This window comes from Salmo trutta, chromosome 34 (assembly GCF_901001165.1).
Source record: "Salmo trutta chromosome 34, fSalTru1.1, whole genome shotgun sequence".
Taxonomy (NCBI): domain Eukaryota; kingdom Metazoa; phylum Chordata; class Actinopteri; order Salmoniformes; family Salmonidae; genus Salmo; species Salmo trutta.
In genome coordinates, this window is record NC_042990.1 from 15899830 (window position 1) to 15921643 (window position 21814).

Consider the following 21814-nt stretch of genomic DNA (forward strand, 5'->3'; position numbering starts at 1 on the left):
CCTCCTGCAGGGACAGGGGCTGAGACTAAAAATAAAAAAAATATATAAATATAGGACAAAACATATCACAACAAGAGAGACAACACAACACTATATAAAGAGAGACCTAAGACAACAAAATAGCAAGGCAGCAACACATGACAACACAGCATGGTAGCAGCACAAAACATGGTACAAACATTATTGGGGACAGACAACAGCACAAAAAGGTAAAGACAACAATACATCACGCAAAGCAGCCACAACTGTCAGTAAGAGTGTCCATGATTGAGTCTTCGAATGAAGAGATTGAGATAAAACTGTCCAATTTGAGTGTTTGTTGCAGCTCGTTCCAGTCGCTAGCTGCAGCGAACTGAAAAGTGGAGCGACCCACCGATGTGTGTGCTTTGGGGACCTTTAACAGAATGTGGCTGAAAGAACGGGTGTTGTATGGAGGATGAGGGCTGCAGTAGATATCTCAGATAGGGGGGAGTGAGGCCTAAGAGGGTTTTATAAATAAGCATCAACCAGTGGGTCTTGCGACGGTTATACAGAGGAGTGCAGTGATGTGTCCTATAAGGAGCATTGGTGGCAAATCTGATGGCCGAATGGTAAAGCACATTTAGCTGCTCGACAGCACCCTTACCTGCCGATCTATAAATTATGATTAAATGAGTAGTAAACAGACTGCATTGTTTTTTATAATAATAATTATTTGAGGGGACAGCTTATATTTGTCCTGTTACGCACAAGTATGTAACAGAAACTCCCCCTGAGACACCTGCAGGAAGTGGGGTCACAGCCAGGGTCACCATTGTCTAGCGTCCCTAGAGCAATTAGTGGTAAGTGCCTTGCTCAAGGGCACAGCGACAGATTTTTCAACATGTCAGCTTTGGGATTCTAACAACCTTTAAGTTACTGGCCCAACACTTTAACCTTGAGGCTACCTGCCACCCCGTTTAAGTGTTATTGATGTTGTTTGGATAGAGAATTTCTCAAAATCCAATGGTAAGAGAGCAGAAGACTTGGGAGTAAACAAATAAACAATGCCTTTTTTCAAAACTAGTCATGCAATGGAAACTTTCTGCCCTAAGGGTTTTCTTTTCACCGCTGACGGCAACATGTTAAACCCTGTTCAATTAAATGGAGGATCACACTATCTCAAGGGTAGAAATAGAAGAAGAGAAAAAAAACATTCTGGGAGCTCACCACTATAAATTGTCTTTTACTTGGAAATGGTGAATAACTTTTTTTGTTAGCTGCGTAACCTACCAACAACACACAGTGAACATAAACCGCCCCTTGATTTACCTTGGAGTAATATGCCATCTGCTGGTTGATACAAAACACAACTATTTGCTTGGGTTCTTTAAAATGTATTTAAAGAATCAAATTCAACACTTTCAAATGTTCAACTCGCACAACAGAAATTTCACATTACAGAAATACAATATTTAAAATGAACAAAAGGTAATTTTTTGATTAGCTAAGACATTGAAAACTGTAATTAAAAACTTTGATTGTCATACACACTTAAAAAAAAATATATTGTTACACCAAGGAATTGCAAAAGCTAAATTACCTTTCTCTAAACATGCCTTTACTCTAAAAACCCTATCACTGCAATTGCACATTATTTAAACCATAAAATCTATTATTAAAGTTATAAAAGGCAACAATGGCCTGTAAATAAATCTGCTCCCATTACTACCTCAACATAGCTGAAGAAAGGGGAACAGTCAGCATGACTAGTTAGTATCTTTGGGACTTTAAACCACCACATACAACAAGTCTGAGTATTCGCTCTAGACATCTACATTGAGCAACTGTTTCCACCAGCAGTAACCACCTTCCATGTCTTGGACCTAGGTTATCAGATAGCAGCATATTGTTCTTTCCATGTTTTAGACTATACCTGTCATGGCTGAATAGCAGCAGGCCTTCAATGTCTGTTACCATGGCCAATGACTCCACAAGTAATTCAAATACTGTAACTGCGTCCATAGGGAGGATTACTTAAGGCCTCCTCTTCTAGTCTATTTAGTGTTATCAGCACTCTTACAGTCTCAGTAAGTAGCTTCGTCCATGTTGTCATCGCTGTCCCCTCCAAACTCCTCTCCGTTGTCAAAGTAAGACATGATGTAGTCGGTATCCTGGAACGCAGATGAGAAGCAGTGTTTCCATTAGGAAAAACTTGAGACCCACTGTAAGACCAGATTTTAATTTGCAAGGGTGCCCCACTGCCAAATGACACCACATATGGAATCGAGTCGGTTGCAATTAATATTGAGCTATGCAAGGAGTAATGATAGCCTACCAAGTGAACAATGGCTCCATGCACAATGCACATCTCCCTCGGTCCCGCTGGCTTGTCAACATTCTCTGTTTCAGTGTCGCTTCATTTTCCCACTTGTCTGTAGTTTCTTGGTATAGTAGCTACCTAGTTTAATTTGTGCTGTTTTTAGCATGTTTGACATAGCTATTCAACCATACATTAGAGGAAGGCATCTTACTTAATCAAAATACTCCCCCTTTGTGAACTTGTATGACATTTCAGTGAGTCCTCTTTTGGAGAGGTGAGTCTCGCAAAACATCATAGAACACTTATGGCCTGAGTAAATACAGCCATGTCTGTCACAAACTCAATAGCACGGGAAACTGAAGGCCGGATCCAGTTAATAGAATGTGGCAAGTTTGCAAGCTAGAGCACGAGCTCAAGACAGACAGGAATAGTCGACTGATGATTGAAAGACAACCTGAACCAATCTCCATGCATAGCCAATGTGGCTTATAGAAGATATGTATTTTCATCAGGATATTTTCTGCTGGACGATGTGTCCGGCAATGTTTTTATTTTCGGCTTTTATGGGGGGGTTTTTAGCGACCAAAAGACGGCTATTACCAGCTAATGGACCTCTGATGAGAAGGTGGGGATTTTATGGAGCCTAAACACACCTTAAACACCTTTTATGAACTTATATATTTTGTGAATAGCGTTTGAGTAGCTATTATGATAAATGAGTGTTGTTAGCATCAGTGTTACTCGCCGCCCATTATCTCGACTGGCATTTCATCCATTTTTTACCACTATAAAATCCTGACCATAACAATCAGGTTCAAAGAGGAGATGGTTACAAAATGTAATGGGCCGCAACAGTCGCCATTACCCCTTACCTCTTCAAAGTCTTCCTCGTAGTCCTCTTCCTCTGCCTGTTCTTCTTCCTCGCTCGTCTTCTTTTTCTCCCCGTCTTCCTCTTCCTCAGAGTTGACCGCCTCTTCTTTCTTTTCGAGAGTCTGAAGAGTGGTAATTTCCACGAAACATCAAAACCAGAGCAGGGTATATGCAAATCTCCCTTAATTAGGAGTAACTAAAAGGAAGAATGATCTCTAGTCTTTTGAAGAAAGGTTATTAATTTCTGTAGCATCCTACCTCCAGCTTGGTGAGAATCTCCTCTTTTCCCACAAGAGGTTTCTTTGGCTGTTTAACTTGGGGTGGATGTCCTAGAAGAGAAGAATGGAACATGAAGGTTAAGCCAAAAGTAAGTAAATAAAGATGGAGAACAGACATGGCAACAAATGGCACAAGACAGAAGTATGGCCGTAACCACATATGAGAACACATAGGTCAGTACCTCGCAAATTTTTTCTAATAAATGTATCTATATCTATATAAAAATATATATACACACACACACATATATATATATATATATATATATATATATATATATATATATATATGTGTGTATATATAGATATATAGAGATATATATGGTCCGTTTTAGGACCACTATTGTTTTCACTATATATTTTACCTCTTGGGGATGTCATTCGAAAACATAATGTTAAATTTCACTGCTATGCGGATGACACACAGCTGTACATTTCAATGAAACATGGTGAAGCCCCAAAATTGCCCTCACTAGAAGCCTGTGTCTCAGACATAAGGAAGTGGATGGCTGCAAACTTTCTACTCTTAAACTCGGACAAAACAGAGATGCTTGTTCTAGGTCCCAAGAAACAAAGAGATCTTCTGTTGAATCTGACAATTAATCTGGATGGTTGTACAGTCGTCTCAAATAAAACTGTGAAGGACCTCGGCGTTACTCTGGACCCTGATCTCTCTTTTGAAGAACATATCAAGACTGTTTCAAGGACAGCTTTTTTCCATCTACGTAACATTGCAAAAATCAGAAACTTTCTGTCCAAAAATGATGCAGAAAAATTTATCCATGCCTTTGTTACTTCTAGGTTGGACTACTGCAATGCTCTACTCTCCGGCTACCCGGATAAAGCACTAAATAAACTTCAGTTAGTGCTAAATACGGCTGCTAGAATCCTGACTAGAACCAAAAAATGTGATCATATTACTCCAGTGCTAGCCTCCCTACACTGGCTTCCTGTTAAGGCAAGGGCTGATTTCAAGGTTTTACTGCTAACCTACAAAGCATTACATGGGCTTGCTCCTACCTATCTTTCCGATTTGGTCCTGCCGTACATACCTACACGTACGCTACGGTCACAAGACGCGGGCCTCCTAATTGTTCCTAGAATTTCTAAGCAAACAGCTGGAGGCAGGGCTTTCTCCTATAGAGCTCCATTTTTATGGAATAGTCTGCCTACCCATGTGAGAGACACAGACTCAGTCTCAACCTTTAAGTCTTTACTGAAGACATATCTCTTCAGTAGGTCCTATGATTAGGTGTAGTCTGGCCCAGGGGTGTGAAGGTGAACGGAAAGGCTGGAGCAACGAACCGCCCTTGCTGTCTCTGCCTGGCCGGTTTCCCCTCTTTCCATTGGGATTCTCTGCCTCTACCCCTATTACGGGGGCTGAGTCACTGGCTTGCTGGTGTTCTTCCATGCCGTCCCTGGGAGGGGTGCGTCACTTGAGTGGGTTGAGTCACTGACGTGGTCTTCCTGTCTGGGTTGGCGCCACCCCTTGGGCTGTGCCGTGGCGGAGATCTTTGTGGGCTATACTCGGCCTTGTCCCGGGATGGTATGTTGGTGGTTGGAGATATCCCTCCAGTGGTGTGGAGGCTGTGCTTTGGCAAAGTGGGTGGGGTTATATCCTACCTGTTCGGCCCTGTCCGGGGGTTTCATCGGATGGGGCCACAGTGTCTCCTGACCCCTCCTGTCTCAGCCTCCAGTATTTATGCTGCAGTAGTTTATGTGTCGGGGGGCTAGGGTCAGTCTGTCACATCTGGAGTATTTCTCTTGTCTTTTCCGGTGTCCTGTGTGAATTTAAATATGCTCTCTCTAATTCTCTCTTTCTTTCTGTCTCTCTCTCGGAGGACCTGAGCCCTAGGACCATGCCTCAGGACTACCTGGCTTGATGACTCCTTGCTGTCCCCAGTTCACCTGGCCGTGCTGCTGCTCCAGTTCCAACTGATCTGCCCGCAGCTATGGAACCCTGACCTGTTCACCGGACGTGCTACCTGTCCCAGACCTGCTGTCCCAGACCTGCTGGAACCCTGACCTATTCACCGGACGTGCTACCTGTCCCAGACCTGCTGTTTTCAACTCTCTAGAGACAGCAGGAGCGGTAGAGATACTTTCAAAGATCGGCTATGAAAAAGCCAACTGACACTTACTCTTGTGTTACTGACTTGTTGCACCCTCGACAACTACTATGATTATCATTATTTGACCATGCTGGTCATTTATGAACATTTGAACATCTAGGCCATGTGCTGTTATAATCTCCACCCAGCACAGCCAGAAGAGGACTGGCCACCCCTCATAGCCTGGTTCCTCTCTAGGTTTCTTCCTAGGTTTTGGCCTTTCTAGGGAGTTTTTCCTAGCCACCATGCTTCTACACCTGCATTGCTTGCTGTTTGGGGTTTTAGGCTGGGTTTCTGTACAGCACTTTGAGATATCAGCTGATGTAAGAAGGGCTATATAAATAAATTTGATTTGATATCTATACATACACACACATAAAAACACACACATATATATATATATATATATATATATATATATATACACACACACACAGTTGAAGTCGGAAGTTTACATACACTTAGGTTAGAGTCATTATAACTCGTTTTTCAACCACTCCACAAATTTCTTAGTAGTTAGTTTGGCAAGTTGGTTACGACATCAGTTACGTCATTTTCCAACAATTGTTTACAGATTATTTCACTTAAAATTCACTGTACCACAATTCCAGTGGGTCAGAAGTTTACATACACTAAGTTGACTGTGCCTTTAAACAGCTTGGAAAATTCCAGAAAATGATGTCATGGCTTTAGAAGCTTCTGATAGGCTAATTGACATCATTTGAGTCAATTGGAGGTGTACCTGTGGATGAATTTCAAGGCCTACCTTCAAACTCAGTGCCTCTTTGCTTGACATCATGGGAAAATCAAAAGAAATCAGCCAAGACCTCAGAATTTTTTTTTTGTAGATCTCCACAAGTCTGTTTAATTCTTGGAAGCCATTTCCAAACGCCTGAATGTACCACGTTCATCTGTACAAACAATAGTACGCAAGTATAAACACCATGGGACCACGCAGCCGTCATACCGCTTAGGAAGGAGACACGTTCTGTCTCCTAGAGATGAACGTACTTTGGTGCGAAAAGTGCAAATCAATCCCGGAACAACAGCAAAGGATCTTGTGAAGATGCTGGAGGAAACAGGTACAAAAGTATCTATATCCACAGTAAAACGAGTCCTATATAGACATAACCTGAAAGGCCGCTCAGCAAGGAAGAAGCCACTGCTCCAAAACGCCATAAAAAAGCCAGACTACTGTTTGCAACTGCACATGGGGACAAAGATCGTACTTTTTGGATAATTGTCCTCTGGTCTGATGAAACAAAAATTGAACTGTTTGGCCATAATGACCATCATTATGTTTGGAGGAAAAAGGGGGAGGCTTGTAAGCCGAAGAACACCACCCCCACCGTGAAGCACGGAAGTGGCAACATCATGTTGTGGGGGTGCTTTGCTGCAGGAGGGACAAGTGCACCTCACAAAATAGATGGCATCATGAGGGAGGAAAAATATGTGGATTTATTGAAGCAGCATCTCAAGACATCAATCAGGAATTTAAAACTTGGTCGCAAATGGGTCTTCCAAATTGAAAATGACCCCAAGCATACTTCCAAAGTTGTGGCAAAATGGCTTAAGGACAACAAAGTCAAGGTATTGGAATGGCCATCACAAATGGATGAAGTTTGAAACCACCAAGACTCTTCCTAGAGCCGGCCGGCCGGCCAAACTGAGCAATCAGAGGAGAAGTGCCTTGGTCAGGGATGTAACCAAGAACCCGATGGTCACTCTGACAGAGCTCCAGAGTTTCTCTGGAGAATAAGGCTGTAACGTAACAAAAAGTGGAACAAGGGAAGGGGTCTGAATACCTTCCGAATACACTGTATATACTGAGTATAGCTGGATGTCCTTTGGGTAGTGGACCATTCTTGATACACACAGGAAACAGTTGAGCGTGAAAAACCCAGCAGCGTTGCAGTTCTTGACACAAACCAGTGCGTCTGGCACCTACTACCATACCACGTCCAAAGACACTTAAATATTTTGTCTTGCCCATTCAACCTCTGGATGCACACACACAAACAAATTGTTTCAAGGCTTAAATATCCTTCTTTAACCTGTCTCTTCCCCTTCATCTACACGGATTGAAGTGGATTTAACAAGTGACATCAATAAGGGATCATAGCTTTCACCTGGTCAGTCTATGTTTATTGTTTTGTATACTTAGAGTATTTTGTACACAATAAAGAAAATCTATTACGGGTCAACATGAAAATATTTCTCCAAGCATTGATTAAAACTCAGAACGCTTATTTTTTATCTGACAACGTTCTAATCGCGCCTGCCTCTATGTGAACGAGTGGAATCATGAACAGCGGTTTGTTTGTTATGTTCACTGGATTTGCCCTTTTAGGAGAACATTCACCAGTCTCTCAAAAGGCTAACTCCACCCTCTCGTGGCACAGGCCTCACTAGGGCCTGAGACGTGAAACGGACTACCCAAGCCCACAGTCAGCTCAAGTAAACAAGAAGAGATGCTGCTGAAAGTGCGTTTGCGAGATTTCTGAAAAAAGGCCATTTTAAAATCGTCTCGCGACTCCGTTCGTATCTACAGACATCCCCCAAATAAAAACTGACTCTCGCATAATGCACAACTGGTAAATAGTCACTGGTAAATAGCTTGTTAGCCCCGGCCTACTAACTGCTAGCTTATTAGCCCCGGCCTGCTAACTGTCTGAATCACAGTGTCCCCAGCCAGCCAACCACTCACTGGACCCATATGATCACTTGGCTACGCATGCTTCTCTCTAATATCAATACGCCTCGTCCATTACTGTCCTGGTTAGTGATTACTGTCTTATTTCACTGTCGAGCCTCTAGCCCTGCTCAATATGCCTTAACCAACCATGTTGTTCCACCTTCTACATATGTGATGACATCACCTGTTTTAAACGTCTCTAGAGACTATATCTCTCTCATCATTACTCAATGCCTACGTTTACCTCCAATGTACTCACATCCTGCCTTACCTTTGTCTGTACACTATGCCTTGAATCTATGGTATCGTGCCCAGAAACCTGCTCCTTTTACTCTCTGTTCCGAATGTGCTAGACGGCCAGTTCGTATAGCCTTTAGCCGTACCCTTATCCTACTTCTCCTCTGTTCCTCTGGTGATGTAGAGGTTAATCCAGGTCCTGCAGTGCCTAGCTCCACTCCCACTCCCCAGGTGCTCTCATTTGTTGACTTCTGTAACCGTAAAAGCCTTGGTTTCATGCATGTTAACATTAGATGCCTACTACCTAAGTTTGTTTTACTCACTGCTTTAGCACACTCTGCCAACCCGGATGTCTTAGCCATGTCTGAATCCTTTCTTAGGAAAACCACCAAAAACCCTGAAATCTCCATCCCTAACTATAACATCTTCCGCCAAGATAGAACTGTCAAAGGGGGCGGTGTTGCAATCTACTGCAGAGAGAGCCTGCAGAGTTCTGTTTTACTATCCAGGTCTGTACCCAAACAATTCGAGCTTCTACTTCTAAAAATTCACCTTTCCAGAAACAAGTCTCTCACTGTTGCCGCTTGCTACAGACCACCCTCTGCCCCCAGCTGTGCCCTCGACACCATATGTGAATTGATTGCCCCTCATCTATCTTCTGAGCTCGTGCTACTAGGTGACCTAAACTGGGACATGCTTAACACCCCGGCCATCCTACAATCTAAGCTTGATGCCCTCAATCTTACACAAATTATCAATGAATCTACCAGGTACAACCCCAAATTCGTAAACACGGGCACCCTCATAGATATCATCCTAACTAACTCGCCCTCCAAATACACCTCTGCTGTTTTCAATCAAGATCTCAGCGATCACTGCCTCATTGCCTGCATCCGTAATGGGTCTGCGATCAAACGACCACCCCTCATCACTGTCAAACGCTCCCTAAAACACTTCTGCGAGCAGGCCTTTCTAATCGACCTGGCCGGGGTATCCTGGAATGACACTGACCTCATCCCATCAGTTGAGGATGCCTGGTTATTCGTGTCTGGCTACAGTGGTGCCTGGTTATTCTTTAAAAGTGCCTTCCTCACCATCTTAAATAAGCATGCCCCATTCAAAAAATGTAGAACTAGGAATAGATATAGTCCTTGGTTCACTCCAGACCTGTCTGCCCTTGATCAGCACAAAAACATCCTGTGGCGTTCTGCATTAGCATCGAATTGCCCCCGTGATATGCAACTATGGAACAAATATACACAGGCAGTTAGGAAAGCTAAGGCTAGGTTTTTCAAACAGAAATTTGCATCCTGTAGTACTAACTCAAAAAAGTTCTGGGACACTGTAAAGTCCATGGAGAATTAGAGCACCTCCTCCCATCTGCCCACTGCTCTGAGGCTAGGAAACACTGTTACCACCGATAAATCCAGTATAATTGAGAATTTCAATAAGCATTTCTCTACAGCTGGCCATGCTTTCCACCTGGCTACCCCGGTCAACTACCCAGCACCCTCCACAGCAACTTGCCCAAGCCTCCCCCATTTCTCCTTCACCCAAATCCAGACAGCTGATGTTCTAAAAAAGCTGCAAAATCTGGACCCCTACATATCAGCTGGGCTAGACAATCTGGACCCTCTCTTTCTAAAATTATCTGCCGAAATTGTTGCAACCCCTATTACTAGCCTGTTCAACCTCTCTTTCGTATCGTCTGAGATTCCCAAAGATTGGAAAGCTGCCGCGGTCATCCCCCTCTTCAAAGGGGGTGACACTCTAGACCCAAACTGCTACAAACCTATATCTATCCTACCCTGTCTTTCTAAGATCTTCGAAAGCCAAGTTAACAAACAGATTACCGACCATTTCGAATCCCACCGTACCTTCTCCGCTATGCAATCTGGATTCAGAGCTGGTCATGGGTGCACCTTAGCCACGCTCAAGGTCCTAAACGATATCATAACCGCCATCGATAAGAGACATTACTGTGAAGCCGTATTCATCGACCTGGCCAAGGCTTTCGACTCTGTCAATCACCACATTCTTAATGGCAGACTCGACAGCCTTGGATTCTCAAATGATTGCCTCGCCTGGTTTACCAACTACTTCTCTGATAGAGTTCAGTGTGTCAAATCGGAGGGCCTGTGGTCCGGACCTCTGGCAGTCTCTATGGGTGTGCCACAGGGTTCAATTCTCGGGCCGACTCTCTTCTCTGTATACATCAATGATGTCGCTCTTGCTGCTGGTGATTCTCTGATCCACCTCTACGCAGACGACACCATTCTGTATACTTCTGGCCACTCTTTGGACACTGTGTTAACTAACCTCCAGACGAGCGTCAATGCCATACAACTCTCCTTCCATGGCCTCCAACTGCTCTTAAATGCGCAAGTAAAACTAAATGCATGCTATTCAATCGATCACTGCCTGCACCTGCCCGCCCAGACGGCTCTGACTTAGAATATGTGCACAACTACAAATACCTAGGCTTCTGGTTAGACTGTAAACTCTCCTTCCAGACTCACATTAAGCATCTCCAATCCCAAATTAAATCTAGAATCGGCTTCCTATATCGCAACAATGCATCCTTCACTCATGCTGCCAAACATACCCTCGTAAAACTGACCATCCTACCGATCCTCCACTTCGGTGATGTCATCTATAAAATAGCCTCCAACACTCTACTCAACAAATTGGATGCAGTCTATCACAGTGCCATCCGTTTTGTCACCAAAGCCCCAAATACTACCCACCACTGCGACCTGTACGCTCTCGTTGGTTGGCCTTTGCTTCATACTCGTCGCCAAACCCACTGGCTACAGGTTATCTACAAGTCTCTGCTAGGTAAAGCCCCGCCTTATCTCAGCTCACTGGTCACCATAGCAGCACCCACCTGCAGCACGTGCTCCAGAAGGTATATCTCACTGGTCACCCCCAAAGCCAATTCCCCCTTTGGTCGCCTTTCCTTCCAGTTCTCTGCTGCCAATGACTGGAACGAACTGCAAAAATAACTGAAGCTGGAGATTCATATCTCCCTCACTAGCTTTAAGCACCAGCTGTCAGAGCAGCTCACAGATCACTGCACCTGAACATAGCCCATCTGTAAACAGCCCATCTATCTACCTCATCCCCATACTGTATTTATTTATTTTTCTTGCTCCTTTGCACCCCAGTATCTCTACTTGCACATTCATCTTCTGCACATCTACCATTCTAGTGTTTATTTGCTATATTGTAATTACTTCGCCACCATGGCCTATTTATTGCCTTAACTCCCTTATCTTACCTCATTTGCACTCACTGTATATAGACTTTTTGTTTTCTTTTTTTCTACTGTATTATTGACTGTATGTTTTGTTTATTCCATGTGTAACTCTGTGTTGTTTTATGTGTCGAATTGCTATGCTTTATCTTGGCCAGTTCGCAGTTGCAAATGAGAACTTGTTCTCAACTAGCCTACCTGGTTAAATAAAGGTGAAATATAAAATATATTTTTTAAATGTCAGTCAGTTAGGTGGCTAGCTGCCGGCAGAGACTTCTATTGCAGTAACGTTGAAGGTCTCTGGCTAGTATTACTTAGCTTCTTACTTCATCCTTCTAACTGGCTAACGTTAAACAGAGCCTACCTCAGCAGGAGCAAACGATACACCAATGCGTTCTCATAATAGGTTTCCTTTACAGAGAGTAGGCTACTGAGACAGACAGTGATGTGGGCATGTGGCACTCAGTGGTGAGGCTGAGGCAGGCTGCAACTCATGCAGGCGGTAGCAGAGGAGAGAGAGGAAGCAAGCAGAGAGAGAAGTTAATACAGTGCTTCCTAAACTTGGGCCTCAGAAAATGTGTACTTATCTTATCCAACAAGATAAGAACTTACAAAAATGATGATATGTTTGAATATGAACATCTCCGCATGGCCTATCTTCCCTATAGGCCTAGATTAACATGCAAACAAAGTTCTAAAATGCCATACGTTTTCATTTCGTCCATGACGCTACATGTCAGTGTTAACAATTTCTCACATAACATTACAATTATAAAACTAATAGGCGATGTGTTTGTAAAACGACTGAGGTGAACTAACCTACAGCAGCCAAGTTGAGAATGGCTGGGGTCATTTTTGCTGTTCACCAAATAGCATTTCAACGTTTTTTTTAACGAACCTCACTAAAACTCAAACCCTGGTACGGCCCTTGACAGAAGGGGTGGGAAGCGGTTCAAAAGTGGCCTATGTTTCGCAAGGAATTCAAAGGCCAAAGTAAGTAGCTAAGGAAATATGTCGATGAAAGTTCACTTATTGAGTATCTGGGGGAAAAAAATCTCAATTGAAAACAATACATGGCTTCCACAAAGTTTGAATTCCACACACAAATCTCAAGGCCTTTCAGACAAAGTACTCACTTTTAGCCAGAGGCTTCCTCACTTTAATGCAAAGCTCTTTAGGTAATCTGCTCCAGTCTGAAACAGAACCATAGAAAATGAGAAACATGTTAACACAGAAAAATACACATCACAAAAAACACACCATAATGGATCTTATTCACAGTATAAGGAACAAATGACACCACAAGATTAAAAATCAGATAAATTCAGACCAGAAATTGACTTGTCTGGCACCATCTGCTGGACATATACCAACACTGCATCAAAAGAAAGCACCAGAAAAATGACTGACAGCCTGGCTAGGCTAGGTTTTGCCACTGAAGACTACTAGCAGCAGGAAAGTGGTACAGAGAACTAAATAGTTAATGAAAGAGACAACTGTTCTGTGATCAGTTGGGTGCAGATTCTAACCCCCAGTATTTCCACAAACCAGCCCATCATCACTCACCTGGGCTCCACTCGATGGCACTGTCCTTGGGCTCTCCGCTCTGGTACTTATCAGAGTAGCGATCAACATCTGCAATGGAAACAGCAGCATAATTACAACTAACAATGTCCTATTCATATAATACCAGCAAGGGAAAACAAGGATAACACTCCATTACAAAACCTTCTATACCATTTGTCTGACATACATTAACATCCGTCATAACTGGGTACTTTTACATGCATTCAATAATCCGATTATTGTGAATACTTTGATAATATAATAGATTGATTTAAACATTTACATGCTTTGCCCTTACAATCCGGTTTACATGGACAGCTAATAAATTGGCTACCTAAAGGGACTTTGAACATTTTTGAAATTTACCAATCAAAAACAAAGGTTGTACTTCAATGATCTTATACATTTTGGGAAGCGTATTTGATTGAGTTCAGACACATACACATTGTATGTGAAAACTATTTCTAAGATGCATACTTTCGAGTCTTACGAAATGATTTCACGCGTGACAAACGACATAACAAAAACTTTAGCTTTAAAAGTTTACAAATAACATTAACCATATGATTTTGGAACTTAGCTCAATCACGGTTAATAATATTCTACGATTTCTCCACCCCTTAAAATGAGACTCGGCAATATGACATTGCAACGAGCAGCACTGCAGATGTTGCAGATGAGCGCGATGCAAGACAATGTACTCACCGGGTATCATAGAGTAGCTGTGCATGTGCAATTCAATAGCTACAACATGATAGCTATGGGACCAAAATGGCAGAGCCTCATGCTTCAATTCCCTTACTTGTTTGCGGAAATTGGCCTGACATTGCTGTTTACTTTGTGCATCGCTAACGCCACCTTCGATCCTGTGTGTGCTGGCTTACCTCTTTTGGGAGCGGCCCGTCTGATGTAGAAGGGCAGGGTCTTGTTGGCAGCCCTCAGCTCCTGTTTCAGAGCCAGCATGTACTCCACCTCCTCTCCTGTCTGCAGGGGCACAGGCTGGACTGGCATGGGCTGAGGTTAAGGAGGGGGAACAGATCAAGGGGCTGGGTTGTTATAGTGCCACAACACTAGCACTAAGCAAAGACATTACTACATTTAAATTACTATACAGTATTTCAAAATACTGCAACCCAGTTAGAGGATGGTAGGCAATATTGTGTGTTTAAACCAGTCAGTGTCCATACAAATCATATTGTACCTCAGAGAGAAAAAATGCCTCTAAGAGAAAAACAAAACATGTATCCATTACATTACTAGTAATATTAGATAACAGTAATTATTTTAATTTTGTGACGCTCAAGACAAGAGCACTATAAGCAACAGTGGCAAGGTGAGTCTAGGCTATGTTACAAGCCCTGACTCCATGTGCACACTCACAGGGAAGAGGGGTGAGGGCTTAAAGGTGGTGGGAGGCAGGCTGTCTCCCCTTCCTATGCCCAAGTCCTCCAGGTTGAAGGTCATCTGACCCCTTCCACGACCCCTGCCTCTTCCAGCCATGGTGATGAGTCTGTAGCTAAATGCATGAAAGAAAACTGATAGTAGACGTAGCCTAACAAACACACATAGCAGCCAGTTTGTGGATATCTAACTAGCATTTGAGACAGGGCTCCCAACACTTGGGCCCCAATTTACCTTTGTTTACAGATTGCTAGTAACTAGTCAGGTAGCTAGCACTCAATAACCACATGGGAGTCCATACAGAATAGGAAAGCTAGTTATAGTAACTAGCATTTCACCCTTGCCCTACTGACTGCTGTATGGGCCTGAGTTCTCGAGAGTTAATTTCACACATGATTACATCACATTTTTTAGCAGGCTAAATATCTAGCTAGCTAGCTGTGATATTTTAACCGCCATCCAGTGACCTCTCCAGTGCAGCATTGTGGTTGTTGTATAGCCAGCTAGCTAACATTAGTATTGGCTGGCATTCAAGCTAGCTATATTTCGCCGCAAAGGGTCATTCTGGCATAGGTATTTTTTCCACTTAACGTTACCTAAATGGTTTGATAGCGATGAAGCTAACAATTAAGCTTGCAGGTTGAGCCTTCTAATAAACTGCAGGCTATTATACATATGTTGCTTTTCCTCTTGACACATATAGCTTATAGTGTAGAACATTCAACATTTTAGGAATAAATCCACACGTGCAGACTGCCGGATGTTTTCCACGGGAGTAAACGTGTGTTCCGTCGGCCTTGAATGTCTCAGGAAACATATTCTGTGAGGAATTGTTCCGCTCTTACTGTCAAGTACTGATATAGAATAATCGTTTCCAATTTAATCTACCATGATACAATTTCCCGTCAAAAATGTGTTAGTGTTTTTTAGCAGTTGTGGTGAGCCATATCATAGAAAAAATGTAGTAATTGTTCATTAATTCATTCTTCTGTCTGGGTAATAAGGAAAAACAGCTCACAAGACATTAATGCTCTTCTCATTCGCCCCAAAATAGCCCGGCCAGTGCTGCCACCAGATGGCGCTATTATTCCTAGCGTCTTTTTTTATTTGCCAAATGGTTTATGTACAATCATTTACGATTGTTTGAGAAAGTGATGGTGTGGTGTTTAGTTCGGAGTGAATTTTAGATTTGCATGTTAGCTTTGTGCTTGTGTTGCTGAAAAGGTTAGACTCCTAAATGGTATGTAATGCCAAATAATTACTTTACATTTCACATCTACCCCTATAGTGACTTCCTTTAACAGAGCACAAGTCACACTACAGAAGTAAATCGTTCCATCCTTTATTAAACATAGCTTGCAAGAGATAAATATTACAAAGTTATTTCCTCCAAAATTAGCTTATTTTTTCAGTCAATGCATAATCATTATTAATCAACTGGCAGTTTTCAAACAGCATCAATATTTTTTTTATTTTTTTTATTTCAAGACAGTTAAATATCAAGTATGTGCAAAAGGTCAGGATTTACATTTGAAATCAAAATAAAACAAAAGGGCTTTTTTTTTTAAAGGATCAAAATTCATTTTAATCTTTTCACCCATTCCCCAATGTCCATTCAATTGATACAGATTGAGTCATTATCAATGTCATTTTTTTCTCACAAATGTAATATACAACATCAACATTATGCAATGTTCAAACTGAGGAATTGCAGTTAATTTTATAATGTATAAAAAGAAAAGCTTTCAACATATTCACATCAAATTTAGAAAATGATTTGCAATAAATCCCCCCTCCCTCCCCTTCAAAAAGTTACCTGTATTTCCAACAATAACTAATATGCCAAGAGTAAATGAAATTATACCAATAAAATAATACATTTGTATAGCCAGGAAATGTGATCAGTCCTCCATCAGAATGACATCACGATTAGTAAACCCCATAACTAACACTGTCCTGATGGGCAGCTTTATCTGCCTTAGAATGTTTTAGACACAACCCCATTATTTTTTAACTCACTTATATGGCAGTCAATATAGAGTATTGTCAGTTTGATAACTCCACGAAAATTCCCCCAAAACAGATGTTGACCAGAACAAAATGGTGATGAGGGCAATATTTCACTCATCTCCAACAGCTCCTAGCACACTAGATTAAAAGGAAATACTTTTTTTTTCTTTTTTTTTGACAATTTATGTTCCAATGGAAAGCATGAGCATTACAAAATGTCACATTTTCATATTCATAGAAATATGGAAGAAAGCAAAGGAAATGTATATATTTTTTTTAAACTTGTCATTTCATACATGGGTAGCCCTGTAGTTCAGTACAGAAATTGAAATCAACAAAACACAGAGAGATCTGTGGATTTGATGACTATCCCAGGGTAGTACTGTCCATCAGCGCTTTGATCCATGCCACGTCCTCACAAATGAAGTTTGCATGGGCTCAACCAAAGTAAGAAATACACTGAACAGCGTTGAGTTTCTAATAGAACATACAACAAACATACGTGAACTTGACATTCTTCACGCTCGAAGCCTGTGGAATGGATCTAACTCCATCAGAACAATCACCACTTTTCCGGCAAACACTACTCACTACAACAACAAAAAAATACATCCAGGGAGAAAATGTGTAAAAAAAATAAAATAATAAGAGAATAATAATCCCATACATTTTGCACATTTGTTACACAATAATACACAGTGATCACAAAACGAAATGACAAGCTTCACTATATTCATGGCTTTTTGTTTGCTTTTCTACACAATATACCTTTTTTTTTTTGAAGGGAGAAAAAAAGCTTATGTACAATAAGTCATTATTACTTCTGACCAAGCAAATATCTTGTCATTTTTATTTCAGTCAATAAAATGTTTGATCATTTTTTTTTTTTTTTCTTGAAAACTTAAAACATTACAAACAAAACAAAAAACTAACTGAATTGAGACATCAGAAATAGAAGAATGACATTTAAAACCCTAAAACATTTGACATAAAAAAAAATAAGATTGTGGTTGAAATTACCAAGGTGTGTGGATTCATCTATTACAGTCTGCAAGAGCGAGAAAGGATTTTCAATATACAAGTCCAGCTTTGTAGCAAAAGGACATAGAAAAAAAACGAGACAGCCAAATGGAATATATGATGGGGTGGGAAAGAAAATGTACCCCGACAAACATTTTTTTAATGACATCCTATACTAACCAACCACAAGAGGGAATTGATTGACAATTGTATAAGCAACAAAAAAAAAACTATTCTGAATGTAAACTTCCATTCACATCTACATATTGCACCTGCCAATCAAACCCAAGGTAGTTTCATAATGACTTGGTGTGTGTTCAGTATAAATAACGAGAACTAGGAAAGGGAACTTGAGATTTCATAGGCCACTGCATGAGTGCACTTGACACACCAAATCAGTGTATCCAGTGGGCAGAGCTTGCATCCAATTTTCAGACTACTCTGCCATAGGACTAAATGTAAGCCCGTCATGTCAGGCCTGCTAAACTGCACACACCCAGTGATAGTAGTGTTAACTATCATGAGATTGATCCAAATCAGTAGATTACCCCATTTCAAAGAATCCATCTTGTTTGGTTCAGCTCCTCATAGCTTCCACTCTAACAGTGTTGGTCATAATCTCACAACCAAACCACACAGGTTGTCAGTGCATAAGAGGGTGAAAAACCCCAAACTCTTTCTTGAGGCCAGTGAACAATACAGGTGAGACATTAAGTGCCAATATTATTGCAGTGTTGCCATTGGGTCTTTCGATGGTCCTTTGGCTTTACTTAAGTCTCTCTATGACCATAGGGATGGTGATGTGCCCTAACCCTTTATTCTATAACCTATTTGACCAAAAACTGACATAATACACTGTTGAGCCAATGGCCTACATGGGAAAATGTTTTATGTCGTTCAACGGTTGACCTAAACTCCTGATACAGTGAGAGGTGAAATTGCAAAGACAGGTTATAGCAGTAAATAATGCAACAATCCTCTAAAAGCCTGACAACTGTGACGCTGAACCTAGCACAAACTAAAAGTCCTGTCTGATCTTCCCAAGACTAGCCATAAACCCCCTATAGCTTCTACACGGAGGCACGTGTAAAAACGTATCTCCTATGCCAGCCAGACAAACCCCAAACTAATTGAAGATCCGCTGGTCTACCTCTCTGAGTAATACTGCACATTTACTGAACACTGCTTTATATGTATTGCATGACGTGTAGCGAACTTGACTTCAAAACCAAACCGAAAATCAAACATAGAAAGTGCTGCTGGTGAAATGTGTGTGGCAGTGGTAAAAGAGTGTTGACAGGCGTGAGACACCATGCTTGTATGACCGATGCCCCAAAGGACAACGGGTGGCAAAAAAAGGATAAAAACAATTTGGTGTTAGTGCCAGCGTTAACAAACCTGTTCAAATCATTAAAAAGATAAGAGGGTTAACCAATTGAATGTCGTTTGATACAGTCCACATGAACACTCTGGACAATGGTCTCTCTCCCGACTCTGTCGTAGACAATCGGATGACATCCGCACCTTGGGGTACCTGGGAATTATAACAGTATTACATTTTTAACCTTTTATTTTTATTTTATTCATAATAAGAAAAGTGCTCCTCGAGAATGAGGCATCTCGTGTGCATTGCCTGAACACGATGATTGATCCATCTCTCCCATTTTCTAGATAAATCCATATCAGTCTCCTTTCTCTCAAGCTAGCCATCAATACATAATCCATATAGATATTTGAATAGTTTCAATCTGTTCACTATTTTTTGATAATTAACGTCTCCTGGGGCAAGTACCTCACAGATACGCAGCCTTTTCTACAGGAGACGGCGCAAAAAAAAGGACAAATCAAGAAACCCTACAACAAGAAAACAAATAACATGCCACTGCCACCTCCAGCTCGAGTCCTCTCCATTTCCCTCACGGTACCACAAGGAACAGTTGGGTTTAGAAAGGTTTGAAGTCTCTGCATACTCTGAAAGTGAAGGCATTGAGGGGCAATGGAGGATCTTGGGGGCAGCTTTCATGACCCCATTTTCAGGCCTGTGCCGAGCAGCAAGATGGGACGATACGCCACAGTCCAAAATGATGGCCACGCTCCTTCTCTATGCAGGCCATGGCCTCCACCGGTGACATGGCAGGTATTTTTTCTCACCGCAAACACCGGATGGACTTTCCTGTGCTTAGTTCATAGATTTTTAATAATCTATCTGCTCCTTTCTGTATTTTCTCGCTCCCATTAATACTGTGCCAAATAAAAATATGAATAGTGCTTCCTGGTTATGATCCGTCATCTTTGCTGGTCGACTCAAAGCAGGGCAGTCAGTCATTGGACCAGTGTCCAGTTAGATCCGGTTCATTCCACATTCGCCCTCTTACATAGCGATATGTCCATCTCTTTTGCTGCGTTGAAACTTCACAAGAATCCAATCCATAACAGAAGAAGGCTTTAAACATTTTGAAAACTAAAGAACCATACATATGGAGTGTAGAAGGGGAGTAACTAAAATACAATTATGCCAAAAGAAAAACAATGATATCCTAAAGCAACCCTGCAATAGTTCCCCCCCCCAAATAAATAAAAGTAAAGGTATGAACTGAAAGGCGCTCTACGTAGCATAACAATAAAAAAGCTTAATAAGAGTAATAGTAACTGAAGCGGTAACAGTTATCATAATAATAATAGTAACAACGGCAATAATAGTAGTACAAATAATTTGAGTCTTCGAAATAATTTTGCTATAGTAAGAAAGTCGAGAAGATGCACTGACAGTTTGGTTGTCTTTTGTCTGGCTGATTGTGTCGTTTCTCAGGCTGATTGTGTCGTTTCTCATGGGTTAGTTTAGGTAGGCACACGGACAGGCACTGCATGCAATGGGGTGGGGGAGGTGGTCTTTTTTTTGTGAGGGCATGGTGGTGGGGGGGTGGAGAAGGTGGCCCTTGGGGCGAAGATTGGGAAGGTGGGGGCAAAGGGCGGGGTTCATTTCTGTCCGTTGATGGACTGTGATATGGAGCGTGGCGGGATCATGTCCAACAGGTACTCCCTCTGGCGGTCAGCTAAGCTGGAGCCCTTGTGGGCCCCAACCCCTCCTTGGTTCAGGTATGCAATGTTCAACCCTGACAGAAAAGGAGAAAGAGATCAAGAATAATAGAGAAGGAGAGAAAGAGTTCAAACAAGAGGTTGAGAGAATGAACAAGGAAAGGGAAGTTAAAAAGGACAGAAAGAGAGAGAGAGGAAAAAGAGAGGAAGAAAGAGGAACACACTCAATAAAACCTTTGTACCCACAACATATTTAAAAATGAAAAATGTTCCAGTCGGCTGTGTCTGTTTTGTCCACCAGGGTTGGGGTCAATTGCAATTTAATTTGAAATTCAAAACGTAATACTTGATTTTACTCATGAAGCGGAGAATTTACATTGAATTCAATTAAAGTTTTAACAATCTTCAAGTTCTGGAATTATAATTGAATTGGAATTAGTGTGTATGAATCGGAATTGTAAAAAAAAAAATTTTTTCAAAGGAATTTAATTTAATATCTGTACATTTCAGTTAATGCACTTAGTATCAAAAATTGACCGCAGGATTTGTTTTTAAATGATTTCAAGTTGTATTTCTATGTCCAGTATAACTACACTGTCTGAACAATGACATGTTCAGCCTAACAGCCTGAGGGAACTTAATTGGAATTAGTGGAATTGTTGGGGAAAATATTGAGTTGGCAATTACATTTTTTTTTATAACCTAACATTGGAACTCGGAGGGATTGAATTTTCTCTGAATTCAAAGACTAACCTGGAATTTGAATTGAGTTTACAGGGAAAGGGAATTTAATTAGAATGAATTAATCCCAACCCTGCTGTCCACCTCACCAGAGATTTCAGAGTTTGTTAGACAATCATAAGGTATGATAATTATTATTGCAATAATTATTTTATTTATGCTCTCAGTATGGCCATCTTTGTGAAAAATGTGTAAAGCCCATCGTGTATCACTCTTAAGCTTTCTTTGAATGCTCAACATTTGGGCATCACCTTCAGGTATAATGCATTGTAAGACCTGTCATAAGCATGTATGACCCCCATATTATCGTCT

At 41.4% G+C, this 21814-nt stretch overlaps 2 protein-coding genes across 3 annotated transcripts in view; both read right to left on the minus strand.

Moving 5' to 3' along the window:
• Positions 1-1332: 1332 nt before the first annotated feature.
• polr3gla (RNA polymerase III subunit GL a) lies at positions 1333-15502 on the minus strand. Its single transcript, XM_029731996.1, has 8 exons — positions 15292-15502; positions 14675-14810; positions 14179-14308; positions 13295-13363; positions 12865-12921; positions 3410-3480; positions 3154-3273; positions 1333-2132 (listed from the first exon to the last, which is right to left on the minus strand). The coding sequence occupies exons 2-8, from the start codon at positions 14792-14794 to the stop codon at positions 2046-2048; spliced, it is 654 nt and encodes a 217-aa protein (XP_029587856.1). The 5' UTR covers positions 14795-14810; positions 15292-15502; the 3' UTR covers positions 1333-2045.
• Positions 15503-16021: 519 nt separating this feature from the next.
• The window catches only part of LOC115173688 (transcriptional repressor p66-beta), a 50243-nt gene continuing 44450 nt past the window's right edge, over positions 16022-21814 (minus strand). Inside the window, exon 11 of one of the 2 annotated variants that reach the window (XM_029731994.1) lies at positions 16022-20838. In XM_029731994.1, coding sequence (XP_029587854.1) covers positions 20702-20838 — 137 coding nt within the window. In that variant the 3' untranslated portion in view covers positions 16022-20701. The remainder of the gene's footprint in view (positions 20839-21814) is intronic. The other variant, XM_029731995.1, reaches the window with a different exon arrangement.